This window comes from Dermacentor variabilis, chromosome 1 (assembly GCF_050947875.1).
Source record: "Dermacentor variabilis isolate Ectoservices chromosome 1, ASM5094787v1, whole genome shotgun sequence".
Lineage (NCBI taxonomy): Eukaryota > Metazoa > Arthropoda > Arachnida > Ixodida > Ixodidae > Dermacentor > Dermacentor variabilis.
The window spans coordinates 154,649,774-154,664,436 of record NC_134568.1 but is presented as its reverse complement, the minus strand read 5'-3'; the positions used below and the strand labels follow the sequence as shown (position 1 = coordinate 154,664,436).

The following is a 14,663-nucleotide window of genomic DNA, read 5'->3' as shown; positions in this document are numbered from 1 at the left end:
AAACTGGAAAGGCAACAAGCTATTAAGAGTAGGTTATTTTTATTGCACTAATCACATCAAGATGGCAAACTTGCAGAGTAATTATTCACACAGTGCAGACTGTAATCTGACAACACATTTTTCTTGATCTCTTACCACTCGGAAAAAAGCCCGTAGTTGAAGACACTGTATCAAATCAATGAAATCACTGAAGCAGCTTTTGGCCAAAAAGCCAGGTTACAAAGCTTTGTGACCTATCGCATCAGAGGCAAGGAAATTCTACGTCATTGAACAGTGCATTCACTCCACTCCCGCCCACAGGAAACAGCATTCACCAAAGCACAACGTAGATTTCTAGCGTGTTTAAATGAACGACAAGTTTTTGTTCCACTGGCCGATACATGATGCTCACAAGCTAGCACACATACAGTTGCGGCTTAGCTTCTATGGCAGCAATTAGTTAACAAAATAAATAAGCCTGTGCACTTCAAGACAATACATTGACTAGAATCAATTTTACTGTTCTCAAAACTTCACACGGAGAATGAATATATTACAATTATCACAGCTCGAGAGCTAAATATGCATATGCCAACTTAGCACCCGTTTTATCCTTGTTCCCTTGTGTGCTTTCTGCAACGATGTCCTAGCTCTTCAGAAATTGCGGTTGACGAGAGAGGTACATATTATTCATTTCAATTTTAAACTCTGAAGGGTGCATTCAAACTCAAGAAGCCCAGACTTGTTAGCAACAACACTCTCACTATAGTATCAGTGTGTCTGCAGCTAGTTTGCTTGGCTGAAGCATTTACTCCTATGGCTGACTTCCGTGCGGTTTGTGCAGTGTGGTGCGCCGCACCCCGTCATACTGGAATACAAGTGCCAGTACGATGTGTTTCGTATCACTTCACCAAGGTCCTTGACTTCACGTCGTCGAATACCGTACCTGAAACCCGCAGCTGCTCCTCTCAACGCACGATCGACGGTCCGCTGATTGCAATGGCGATGGCACTGACGGAAACGACGAGTTCGCATGAGTCGGCGATGCGCCCGTAAAGTTGGCTTCGCAGCGGCGCGGATCATTTGACGTCATTTTTCGCGCTCGGCCAATAGCGGTGCGAGCGGCGCCGGAAAAGGTATGCGCAACTCTGCTCCCTGCGGGAGCATATACAGGAACACTAGTTCATGCATTCCCTTGTATGAAATAAATTTGATCTAGAAGCTCATGCATCTTGAATCTTTTTCTACTTGCAGATTTGCTGCTACTATATAGCTGATTAGTCTGCGGTATGAATGAATCGTAAAAGCAAGCTTTGCTTAAAATGTGCGCATGTGAACATTTGAAATGCGCTTAAATCTGTCTGCACCGCATTTATCGAAAACGTGCAGCTGTTGTGAACGATGGTTAGTGATAAATGACGCTCTGTTAACGGTCACTGACATAACTGCAGGTACGATAGCTCTCTTGGCGACGGTCATTAATAGGCTGGTTTCAACAGCCAAAATGCGCTTAGTGTCCACCTTACGTGTGTGGAGTTTTAAACACTCTTTAAAACATTTCTTGCTTTCTGACAGTGATAAGACAACTTCATATGCATGCTGAAAATCATTGCACCGCGTTTTGTGGCAACGTACTGCGCGTTTGCGAGCGAACTTTGGAGCTGTTCGAGCCACGGGAGTATTTTATTTTGGGGAATGGAAGGCGGTCCTACCCCCTATTTGTACGTTCGTGAGTGTGTTTGTATATGCCTGTTTACATAGGTACATACAAAGTTTCGGTTGGTTGGAAGCCCACCCCCTACGACTGCACGAATGACTCGTTTGAGCGTAGCCTGTATTAAGAAGTGCCCTTTGCTAAGCGCCTGCGAACAATTGGCGCTTGTAGCTCGCGACCACTAGAGAAAAAGGCGGAACACCGCGCGGCATTTGGCTCCTGCGCGCACGAGGAGTGGCTTCGCTGCAGAGCTGGATCACGACGGCGGACCTATGCGCAACTCTGCTCCCTGCGGGAGCATATACAGGAACACTACCACGCTCTTCCTTGCTGCGCCGCGCGCGGCCGCGTAGCTACCATATGACGTCATAACAGCTGCAAAAGCGGAGGCTCAACTCGTGCGCTCGCTTGCGGCCGCGTAGCTACATAGCCGGGTCTCAGCTCGTGCGCTCGCCTGCATGAGTTGTTTCTTCGTCTAGCCGAACCAAATATAGCCAAGCAACAGCAGTTCTCCAGGCTAAACAGTGGTTCAACAACTAAAGTAAAGGCTAGTATGCTTCGCATCCTGGGCTTAACCTTAGCTAAGCCACAGCCATTTTTTAAGCAGGTGGTTCTTCAAAAATAAAACCAGTTGTTAGAAAGCGCTCGTCCTTTTGTTTCTTCTATTCTTCGTCCCTGTTTGTTTGCGCACAATAAGTTTTAAGATGAATCTGTTCCAACTAGGCCGACTCGCAGTCTTGCTTCGACCCCACTCGTCAATGCCGGCACGCCTAGGGACAAATACCTACAACACGCGCTAAGTTAGTACCTAGACAGGAGCAAAAGCCCCCAGAGATTTTCTCTCTTGCGCCCGCGCTTACTCGCGCCTGCGCACAAATGATTGGCGATCCCTCAAATGAACGTCTCGTGCCGAAGATTTGGCGCTGATACACATTGTTGCTATCTTTGCTATCGCTAATTATCTGTCATTGCGATGCGCCAGTTGTGAGGCGGTGCGAGGCTGGTGTGTTGAGGTTGGTGGGCGTACGTCATGTCGCCAAAGCCAGTGAAAGTTTCTACATGATTGTTGCAAGCGCATATGAGGATATGAACGGTAGCGCCTTAGAGTATGTGAAGTTTTGTACAACATCGTAGCTCGGTGCTTTCGGATTGTTTTGTGCTTCTTTGAACAACAGCCTTTCATTTTGCGTAGTGACACCTTGGCGAATGCTATGGATTGGACGTAGTACGTGTATTCCTGTTCATTTTGTGCGTTACGCCGTGGTGGTTGCCCCGGCTGCATCACGAGAAGAAGGGCGAGGAGCAGGGTTCTTCTTTGTTTCTGCCACATTATAGCAGGGATAAATATAAGTTAGCAAAGATGTTGTCATTTTGTGCCACGTAACTGTTGTATTGTGTACTATGTACATTATTTGCAGTTGAGGAATATGGCCAGTCCAATAGAATTCTGCGCAATCGCGCGGGAAACTACGGTACTCGTGAGTCATCGAGAGACGTCTTGCGACTTCGAGTATCTGCTCACGGACGTGTTGAAAGAGATCCCCCCACATGCAGACTTCAAGACTACTCGGTCCCGTGGTGGGTAGGTCTGTTTTCTACATATGTGTGCGGCGCCTAGGCATCAACCTGTCGTGCAGTAAGGTGTTGGCTCTGGCTGTTTTTACTACACCACTTATATTTTTCACTATGCCAGTTACGGCAAACACCATGCAGAAAGTAATTAAAAATTACAGATGAATGGCAAGAAAACAAAACCATTGTGTCCATGTCGTTCGCACTAAACAATCTTCCTCCATGTAAATGCACATGCTACAGAAGCTAATATCAGGAATTTTGCATTTGACACAGAAGCATATGTCTGTGGCCGACCATCTAACAGCAGCACACACCAGAGCTCGTCAGACTGTCATGACAGCAGCTGGTTTTGTTCTTTCATTAGCAGGATTAGTTGATTGCATCAGTGTTCAGGGACCACAGTTATGAGCACGGCAAGCCTGCATCTACTCCTTTTGCTCAATGTACATATTTGGCATTGCATTTTTCTTTCCTTCCCAAAGTACAGTGTATCTGACAAAGCCTCCCATGCATGAAATTCTCTGAAATTCCCACTGCAGCACAGCTAAGGCAGACAGATATAGTACCATGATCCCATGCATTCAATAGCAGAGGCTTGGATTTTGTACTGCCTAGAAGCATAAACTGCAGCATTGAAATTGCTGCTGACAAGTGTTCTCAAGCGCTGCCTGAGCAGTGCAGCTGGCCTGTAAGGCACAAAACGTTACACGCATTTAACATCATCTTATTTAGCTTGCAAATTTGCATATGTGACAATAAAGGTACAGCAAGTGAGTCACCAGCACATTTGTGTATGGAGTTTTGAATGTTTGGTGGTGCTGAAGTTTCTTTAAAAAATGCTCATTAAGCATGAATAGGGAACCAGTCGCAATGTGGCTCATCAGACGCACCAGGGTGGTCTGCATAGTGATTTTAAAGCAAATCTTCGGGGGGTGGTTGAGAATGTGTATAGTATACATGACAGGTGTTTGACATCTTTACACGAGAAAAGAACTCTGTGGGCATTGCCACAGTGCTCTCTGGAAGTCGCTGGCCATTGACACAACGCCCTCTAGACGGCTGTAATTATACGTGAGCCCTCGAAAAATCATTGCAGAAGCTGCAGTCCTTACCTTTGTACTCGCGCACAACAGCCCAAAGGGGACATAGAATGGTAGAAAGAGCAGACAGAGAATGCTTAATGCCAGCACTGTGACGAAACGTGTGAATAACAGCCTCTCTACTCTTCGCTCGTGGCAGCTTGCGTAAATGGAAGGGTCGCGGGGGAAGGGAAGGGTATCATCAGAAAGCATGGTTCATTTGGGGTCTCTTCAATAAACACTACTGCTAGACTTGGCACCAGTTGTGGACAGACTGTAAAAGTTTTATTTCAAGGTACAGTATGTTTCAAGTTTCTGCTATTTCTGAAAAGCAAATACCATGCAAGTTTGTCGATGCGAACTGACACAGGGTGTGTAGACGCAAAGCCTCGTTAAAGCAGCGCAGCGTGAAAACCACAACACACAAGTGGCTGTCCAGCAAATCACTTCAGCCACGATGCGATGCGCCATCTGGGGGGAATGACATTGCTAAAGTTCTCGCAGGCTACGAACAATGGCGCACAACAACACCTCAAGAAAACACGTTTGCTGAGTGTTCTGTGCACTACCTACATAGACAAACACAAGCGGTACATGCAAGGTAGCATTTATTATTGCGTCACAACTGTTGCATGCCATGAACACCACCATCAAATATCATCAATGAATGCAAGTAGAACAGAAATCTTTGCTTACATCGATTCCCACAGTGCGTGGGATCTGTTTAATTTTTTTGTTCTGAAAGAATATTGATACATGCATATTGCGTGCTTCTTGTCGACGATGCAAGCAGGTGCCCCAACGAAGACGACGAACAATCTCTTGCTCTCGAGCTGTCGGCTGAGCTGGCCAGTGCTGCAGTTACCCTTTGTAAATATACTCTGTAAATAGTCTCCAGTTCTTAATCCTTCGTTCCCGTAGCATTTTCGTGGAGGGTGCCGTTCCCCGTCGTTGCCACGGAGCTCCGCAGTGGCCGCACTGTCCTGCTTTCCGCCATGGCTCCCGGTGACTACACCTAGTCCTTCTACTCCTGCGACCCCGACAACAACGTACAATACAGTTACCAATCCTCACGATCCTGGCATATTCTCCAGTAAAGATAATGTCGACGTTGAAGACTGGCTCAACCTGTATGAGCATGTTAGCCAAAACAACCGCTGGGACCCTGCCATTATGCTAGCGAACGTCCTATTGTACTTGGGCGGAACTCCTCGTATCTGGTTCTGGACACACGAGGACGAGATCTCTAGCTGGGATGCTTTGAAGGAGAAGCTCAGCGACCTCTTTGGAAATCCCACTGGTCAGCAGCTGGCTGCTAGAAAAGAGCTTGCTACCCGAGTTCAGTCTTCTACTGAATCATATGTCTCTTACATACAAGATGTGCTCGCTCTTTGTCAGAAAGTCGACGAGAAAATGGCTGAGGTTGACAAAGTTGGCCACATACTAAAGGAATTGCGAACGTCGCATTCAACTTGTTGGTCTTCAACAATGTGTTCACCATGAACGTCATTGTCAAGGAATGCCACCGCTTTGAGCTCACCAAAAGCCGCCGCGTCATTCCACAGTTCTCCCGGCTCCCTACACGGCTGCGACGATGTCTTGCATCGACCCTATCGCTTCACCACCCTTTAATGAGCACGTCACATGTATTGTTCGCCACAAACTCGATGTTACAAATCCTGTGCCGTTCCATCCACGCCCACTTGGCCCCACCATTTACCAACCAGCCCCAGCGATCTCTCTCATTCAGGCACTTGTGCAGCAAGAATTTGCAAACCTAGGTTTTCCTGCTGCCTGCTCCGTCTCCCGACCTGACGCCGACCGGTGTCGACTGCTACGCCTCGCAGCGATCTGTATTTACTTCCCAGATACCACAACTCTACAGAGTGTTGAACTCCGGACGACAAGCCTGTTTGCTTCCGTTGCCTCCGCATTGGCCACGTTGCTTGCCACTGCCGCACCTCCTGGACGTCGCCGTATTCGAGCTCCTTTTCCTCGTCTACTCGCCCATATGCCGACCCGCGCCATTACTCGCCTTGCCGTATGCTTCCTGCCTCTGACGTATCTGTTGACGACAGTCGTCCTGCTCGCGCGCCGTCGCCCTACCCACACCGCTATTGACCGCCGACCAATTATGGACCCTCCCGGACGGAAAACTAGACCATGCAGCATTATGAAACATCGTTCCAGCGCACAATTGAACACGGACGAGAAGAGAAAGACAACACGAACGCCGGACTTCAACTGAATTTTATTCGTGGAAAACAGGGCTTTGTGTACACAGGGGGAGGGGGGGGCTGCTAGTGCGCAGGACCACCCAAAAATATTTCCTTGGTCTAGGCAACAGTCATCAGAAGTGTCAAACCAAAACAAGAAAGGCATAAAAGCAAAAAGTGAAAAAAAAGTGATACCTTTCCCTCTCTTTTCTTCCCCTCTTTCTTGCATCACTCAGTACAATCTTGCTCATCTCCCGCCCTACCTAGCTGATTCGACACACCCGTTTGCCCTGAGATAATCAAGTTCTTTTTTCCCGAGTACAACAGAAGCAGCACTGACACACTAATCATTTTCATTGGAAATACAAAATGCTTCAAAAGTTTCCCAGTTTTTCTGATTTCTATATTTGTGTTCGTTTGAAAAATGCCTTGTATGCTGGCTTGTGCGAGCAACGGCGAATGTGGTCGGCTAAATGACCAGTGCCACTTAGTGAAGTAGCATTCCTGCGATGCTCTAGCAAGCGTTCGTTCAGATATATTGGGCTAAAACATTAAAAATTTTGTTTCTAAACAGTTTCTGATACGTTTTACTTTGTTCTTACCAAAGCTGGTTGAAACAAGCTTATTTCAACTATAATTGAGTCCAGCACTAGGTGCTCACAAATGTGAAAATTGCAGCAGTCATGATTTATGCATGTGAAACAGAAATTCAAAGTCTGCATGTGTGGTAATCACAGCTCCAAGAACTGCAGCACAGAATAACTTCATGTGGAACGAGCATGAACATAAGCTTTTCTCGTTTTCTTGTTTTATTGTGTGTTTTATTGTATTGTGTGTGCCTATTTTCACTTGTTAAACAGTTGCTGAGATGTCTAATGAAGTGCACTCAACTGTGTAAGAACTTGTAAGAACAAACATGCACAGGTGCCTTCCTATGTTCTTCTGTACTAGAAAGAACAAAAAAAAAAGGATTGTGCAATTTTTTGGTTTTTGGTAATTCTTGCTAGCAGGCTTTTGGGAAGCACCTGTGTGTTTGTTTTAGGTCCAGCAGTCATTAAATGCAAAGCATTCATTGTGATTTGTGAATGACCAACAATTTCATTATACTCTTAGGTATGTCTTCCACCTATTGGTGGAACAGGGGCTTATCTACATCTGTGCCACACTGCCAGAGGCGAGCATGCACCAGTCATTCACCTGTCTCTTCTTGGTAAGTGATGCATGTGTGATGTTTGTGTGTTTACCTACCATGATGGCCCAGCAACTGTGAAACTTGTGTGCTGTGTGGTGGGGGCCCATTAGGAATCCAGATTTATTTATTCTTTATTTATTTATAGATACTGCAATACCAAAAAGGGATTTTAGCAGGGCGGGTTAATACATCAAAAATATTACAAAGAATTGTCAGGAAGAGAAAACAAAATAAAAAGTCTAATAAAAACTAGATTAAAAACTAGAAATGTAGTAAATCTAGTGAAAACTAGAAACTAGGTTCAGAACATAAGCGAAACCAGGATGAAACAAGGAAACAGAACTACGAATTCTACAAACAGAGCTACACAATGAGCAGCACTAAATCCTGATGCAGGAAATCGTTAGCTACATGAGGCAAACGTTTCAAGAGATGGCTGCAAAACAGTGTCATTTCTCAGTTTGTTCCACTTCCTTACTGTCCTTGGAAAGAACAAGTACCTAAAGTAGTTGTTACATGTTTGAAAGGGTGTTATGATTAGATCATGGCATTGTCTTATGGCATAATCGGAGGGAGAAAATATGAAATTGGCAAGATCTACCTTATAGTGCCTGTTAATTAGGTAAAAATTGAAGACAAGAAACTCTATTTTTGTCATTTGGAGAAGTTAAGTTTGCTCTTGCTATGAAAGCGCTTACTGATGTCTGCCCAAAATTGTTGATGAAACAAGCTGCCCTCTTTTGTACGCTTTCAACCTTACTCTCATGGTTATGTCACCGGATCCCCAAGAATGTCAGCGTAGTCAAGTAATGGCATTGCTATGGATTTGTAGGCAAGCAAACAGAGGGAGCACCCACGACGATAATCGAAGAGAGAATAGTCTAGAGGAATTTGAAATCCCACAAGTAACGCCGGAAGAAGTGAAGAAAGCCTTGGGAGCTATGCAAAGGGGGAAGGCGGCTGGGGAGGATCATGTAACAGCAGATTTGTTGAAGGATGGTGGGCAGATTGTACTAAAAAAACTAGCCACCCTGTACACGCAATGCCTCATGACTTCGAGCGTACCAGAACCTCGGAATAACGCTAACATGATCCTAATCCATAAGAAAGGGGACGCCAAAGACTTGAAAAATTATAGACCGATCAGCTTACTGTCCGTTGCCTACAAAATATTTACTAAGGTAATTGCAAATAGAATCAGGAACACCTTAGGCTTCTGTCAACCAAAGGACCAGGCAGGATTCCGTAAAGGCTACTCAACAATAGACCATATTCACACTCAATCAGGTGATAGAGAAATGTGCTGAATGTAACCAACCCTTATATATAGCTTTCATTGATTACGAGAAAGCGTTTGATTTCGAAACCTCAGCAGTCATGGAGGCATTACAGAATCTGGGTGTAGACAAGCCATGTGTAAAAATACTGAGATACCTATAGCGGCTCCACGGCCACCATAGTCCTCAATAAAGAAAGCAACAAAATCCCAATAAAGAAAGACGTCAGGCAGGAAGATACGATCTCTCCAATACTATTCACAGCGTGTTTACAGGAGGTATTCAGAGACTTGGATTGGGAAGAATTGGGTATAAGTGTTTATGGAGAATACCTTAGTAACTTGCGATTCACTGATGATATTGCCTTGCTTAGTAACTCAGGGGACCAGTTGCAATGCATGCTCACTGATCTGGAGAGGCAAAGCAGAAGGGTGGCTCTAAAAATTAATCTGCAGAAAACTAAAGTAATGTTTAACAGTCTCGGTAGAGAACAGCAGTTTACGATAGGTAGCGAGGCACTGGAAGTTGTAAGGGAATACATCTACTTAGTGCAGGTAGTGACCGCGGATCCGGATCATGAGTCTGAAATAATGAGAAGAATAAGAATGGGCTGGGGTGCGTTTGGCAGGCATTCTCAGATAATGAACAGCAGGTTGCCATTATCCCTCAAGAGAAAAGTGCATAACAGCTGTGTCTTACCAGTACTCACATACGGGGCAGAAACCTGGAGGCTTACGAAAAGGGTTCTACTTAAAGTGAGGACGACGCAACGAGCTATGGAAAGAAGAATGATGGGTGTAACGTTAAGGGATAACAAAAGAGCAGATTGGGTGAGGGAACAAACACGAGTTAAAAACATCTTAGTTGAAATCAAGAAAAAGAAATGGGCATGGGCAGGACATGTAATGAGGAGGGAAGATAACCGATGGTCATTAAGGGTCACGGACTGGATTCCAAGGGAAGGGATGGGTAGCAGGGGGCGGCTGCAAGTTAGATGGGCGGATGAGATTAAGAAGTTTGCAGAGACAACATGGCCACAATTAGTGCATGACCGGGGTAGTTGGAGAAGGATGGGAGAGGCCTTTGCCCTGCAGTAGGCGTAACCAGGCTGATGATGATGATGATGATGATGAGACAGTGGGAGTGGAATGCCTGAGGGCCTTTCCAAGAAAGAAAAGTTTTGAATTAGCACACTGCTTGTGACGTAATCAATGTGCTTAATCCAACAGAGATTGTTAGTAATCCAGAGCCCAAGGTACTTATAATGCTGTACTACGAAGAGCATCACACCAAGCGATTACTTTTTGAAATGCATTGTTTAACAACACTTGGTCACCTGAGCCTTTCTCTTGAGAATACATAACAGAATCATCTGTATACAAGTTGATTTTCACTGATACATTTACAGATATGTTATAGGATGGTCAAAATTGATCCAGAGGCCCCCCAACTATGGTGTCTTCATAGGCCCCATGTTCCATTGAGGTGTTAGACCTCTTTAATCAAGTATCTTTGAGTGTGTCGTGACAGCAGTGTTGGCGTAATGTGATGTCACAAATAAAGCATTTAAATTGACATAAGTACTATAAAATTCAACATTTCAAGCATTTCTTTCTCTTTCAAATCACTTGCACTTTTCTGCCTTGCTCTAGTCATGCAAGTGGACAGCTGCCAGTGAAAGATTTATTTTATTGTCTGGAAGATGCATGCATTGCAAGGATTTGGATAAAGTGTGGGTCATATTAGTATTTAGAAGTGCTTCTCTTACACAAGTTTTTGGCACTGGTGATTGCAGTTGCATATTCTGCTGGCTACCATTAGTTTGTGACCTTCAAGAATCTCTTCAGAATATTGTTACTAATTATTCATCTTCTGTTTTGGAGAATGAACTTACAAATGCTGCATGAGCTTTCTCTTTGTCTGTTATTTTGGGACCTGATTTGGTGTAAATGTTTTAGATAAGCATAAGCAGGTAGCTTGAATGTCTACCCACAAGTTCATTCCTTCAGGCTCATTCAGATATAAATGCAAAGATTTACCACAACTGAGCCTGACTTTGAGTGGAAATGAAGTGAAAAAAGCTTTTAATATTCTTTTTTTTTCACAGAAAATAAAAAAAAATATTCTACAGAAAAAAATACACTAAGCAGGCTGCCTTCATGCAAGAGTCTTACTTATCACATTGAGTTCTATCTGTGTAGCGAGTTACAAGTTCAGTTTTCCATGGATTTAAGGTAATCTCATAAAGAGCTACTGATAAGCTAAACTTGAGTTTGAATCTGGTTAACATATCAGCCGTGGTCAGTTATATGCAGACAATTGTTGAAATCACCTTCCTTATAGCAATATTCATAAAACTTTAAATTACTCATGACAAGAAAATGGTTAAATATATCTTAACTTCTTTATCTGGATTGCTTCCCCTTCAAATATGGGCATTTGAATAAGAGAAAAGGCTATCATTTATGTTACACTTCAATATTGCCTGGTTCTCTCTCTGTTTTGTTTGGATCCTCTCAGCATAGTTCATAGGCATGGTTTAATTGAATGTCAGAGTCCACCACTACGACATGCTTCATAATCACATTGTGGTTTTGGTACATAAAATCCCAGTATTTAATTTTTGTTAGGTATTGTGACCAAGATTTCATGATAGATGCATGAGCAGTTTACAGTGGCATTGAAGTATCCAGCAAAATTATATTCAAGGAATAGCTTTTCTTTTTTCTTTTTAACTGCATTTTTGTCTACCCATTCATCTTGCATTTCACATGGCCTTGGTATCTGAACCTAGAAATTTTTGACAGATTGAATTAAAGCTTCCTTACTCAAGATTGTTGCAATTGAAGGCTGGAACAGCGTCCCACAATTTCTCTTAGTGCTTCAATGAGGTCATGCCATGGAATCCTAGATTTATTAGCTGCTGGGCTTCTTGGTGTCTTGAATATGAGAGGGCACAGACTACTCAATGGGCCCTGTTGCTACCACTGCTAATGTTTTCATTCGAGACATTGAAAATGTATTGTGTAAGCTATTTATGTTGAAAAGAATGCAAGATATGGTACACTCATTCATTGTGAAAATTTCTATAAAAGCTTAGGTCCTCTGAAAATGGAACTTGCGTTTACTTTCTAGGGCAATCACAATTTTTTACACATGTTACATGCTTTTCGGTTACCTTTTCTGTACTGGCAGTTGTCTGGTTGAAGTTCCTAATTAATACAACATATTTTTGTATGCTTTTATGATGAACAATCCATTCACTTGCAAAAATTCAACATCACACAAAGCTGGTTCAGGAACATGAATGTGGTGTTACTACACTTCTTTCATATCTTCTCTGACTTAACAATCTACTGCATTTAGTACAAGTAACCTGTTGCCTATATTGGAAGTTTAATCTACCAACCTAGCATGACATACTTCCTACTTAGAGGTGCTTTTTTTTTAAAACCTTTTCTCATTGCAGCTGATACTGACTTTCATTGAGCAATTTTTGACAATTTAGTGCAATTTTATTAAAAATCCAGTTCACTTTTATTTTGGTACACTTTCATGTTTGCCTCTGTGTTCCTTTTGTCCATCATAGATAAAGCAGCGTTTCCTGGAGGGAAGCTTGTCATCACGTGCCTGGACTGCACAGGAACATGAGCTTGACAGAGACTTTGGCAGTGTCATTGCTGATATCCTAGTAAGTTTTATTCCTCTTACAGTTAGTGCTTTTGTGGAAGCATATACCTGCATTTGTGGCAGAGTAAATTTACGGGGTGATAACTTTACTTGCACATAGCATTATGTGGGTGTCTCTGTCACAAATAGCTGGTCACATAAGACACCCTTCTTATGCTGCCCTTTCACTGTATTGACCATAATATATCACCCATGGAGAACAGCTTCTTCTTTTTTTTTCTTTAATATAATAAGCTTGCATGATACAATAAGTGCATTGTGAAATTGGTAGATCTATGCAGATACAGTTTTGAAATTTGAACTGTGCCATCTGTAGACAGATTCCATGGTGACATTTATAAAATGCTGTGGTGGCATAATTCTTTGTGCTAGTAAATGCTCTAGGACAGTTATAGAGCATGTCCTAATATTGCCAGTGCTGTTAATCCAACTTAATACTAAATACTTGAAATATTCCCTTAAAATGAAGAAGGAACTTAGATGCAGAGAAGAATAGATGTGGAGGACAAAGCTTTTTTTTTTCACCCAGCCAAGCTACAACATGCTGGGCCCATTCTAATAAGTAGGGGCTTATAGCCAAATTACCCGATGTAGCAGTCCTAGGAACTCAAATATGGAAAAAGATAAGATGACCATGCATCAAATGGATAGATACAGCAGAAGTTTCAATGTGTCTTTTATCTAGAAGTATACCTTTCCTGAATTATCAACAATACTAATTGTGTAATAAAGCTGTCACATCCTATAGCAATGTATGAGGGGTAATCAGAAAGTTTTGGAATTTGTGTAAACAAAGGTAGGACATTCATCTCTTTATTACCTTTGGGCTGCGCATAATGTAAAACACTGTCACGGTATCAAAACTTACAGAGCGCCACAACGGCCTTCGGCGGCCGTCCGGCCCGCACACAGTGAGCCGGCACTGACGCCATCTGCCCCCTTGGCGGGTGCAGCTGGCACTGCTCTGCTATCCCCGAAGTAGGGGCCATTAACTTCAAGGGTGTCTCCAGAGGCGAGGCATTCAAGCCAAACAAACTGCTCGAAAGAGTGGGTGTCCAGCGCCTCGGAAGAGATGATGGACACACACCCATTCAGACGGCACCCTTAGTGCCAAAAGAGTGGCGCGAATCTCTCGACCACTCCAAAAAAGACAAACCTTGCACCACGGTGCCCAGAAAGGGCTCTGTGAGCTAACTCCTTTTTTGTAAACACTCAGCAGAAAAACCACATTCAACATGAATACACAAATATTACACTGGAATGTCAGAAATATCCTCCACAACCTCGATGACATCAAAGAACTCATGTACAGGGTCCTGAATATTTGGCTGCGCGTGTTCAAAAAAAGATTTTGCACTCACCGCTGCTGCTCTATTCTTCCTCAAATTTTGCAGAACGATCGCATTTTGGCGTCAACTTTGTTTAGTATAACACTTAGCATGATTAGTGGCCTGTTTTTTAAGCCAAAAATGAAAAACTGTTTTCGTCTATGGGAAAAATTGCATCTAAAAAGATGGCCCTGGCACATACTTGTGTCGCCACCTGCAGTCATCTGCAGAAAGCAGCGTTTCAGGGAGGGCTGCTGCATATTGCCCACTCGTGGAACAGGCGACTGCCCTCCCTGAAACGCTGCTTTCTGCAGATGACAGGTGGCGACACAAGTTTATGCTTGTGCCGGTGTGGCAGCAGTTCACATCCCCATAAGCGTAGGCAAATTTGCACTTTTTTCTTAGAATCTAGGCAATTGAAACAAGGCAATCTTGGAAACCGGGCAACTGTGTCAAGTGTTATACTAAACGAAGTCGATGCCAAAATGCGATCGGTCTGCAAAATTTGAACAATAACAGTGCAGCGGTGAGCGAAAATCTTTTCTTGAACACACACACAGCCAAATATTCAGGACCCTGTATATAAGTATAATCCAAAGGTGCTATGTGTTCA

General features: G+C 43.5%; 1 protein-coding gene across 6 annotated transcripts in view; it reads left to right on the top strand.

Moving 5' to 3' along the window:
- Window positions 1-2,567: 2,567 nt before the first annotated feature.
- LOC142587067 (vesicle-associated membrane protein 7-like) overlaps window positions 2,568-14,663 on the top strand; it is a 46,281-nt gene continuing 34,185 nt past the window's right edge. For 2 of the 6 annotated variants that reach the window (XM_075697966.1, XM_075697986.1), the window contains exons 1-4: window positions 2,581-2,799; window positions 3,112-3,275; window positions 7,677-7,773; window positions 12,622-12,723. In XM_075697966.1, coding sequence (XP_075554081.1) covers window positions 3,121-3,275; window positions 7,677-7,773; window positions 12,622-12,723 — 354 coding nt within the window. In that variant the 5' untranslated portion in view covers window positions 2,581-2,799; window positions 3,112-3,120. The other 4 variants (XM_075697959.1, XM_075697978.1, XM_075697970.1 and 1 more) reach the window with 3 other exon arrangements.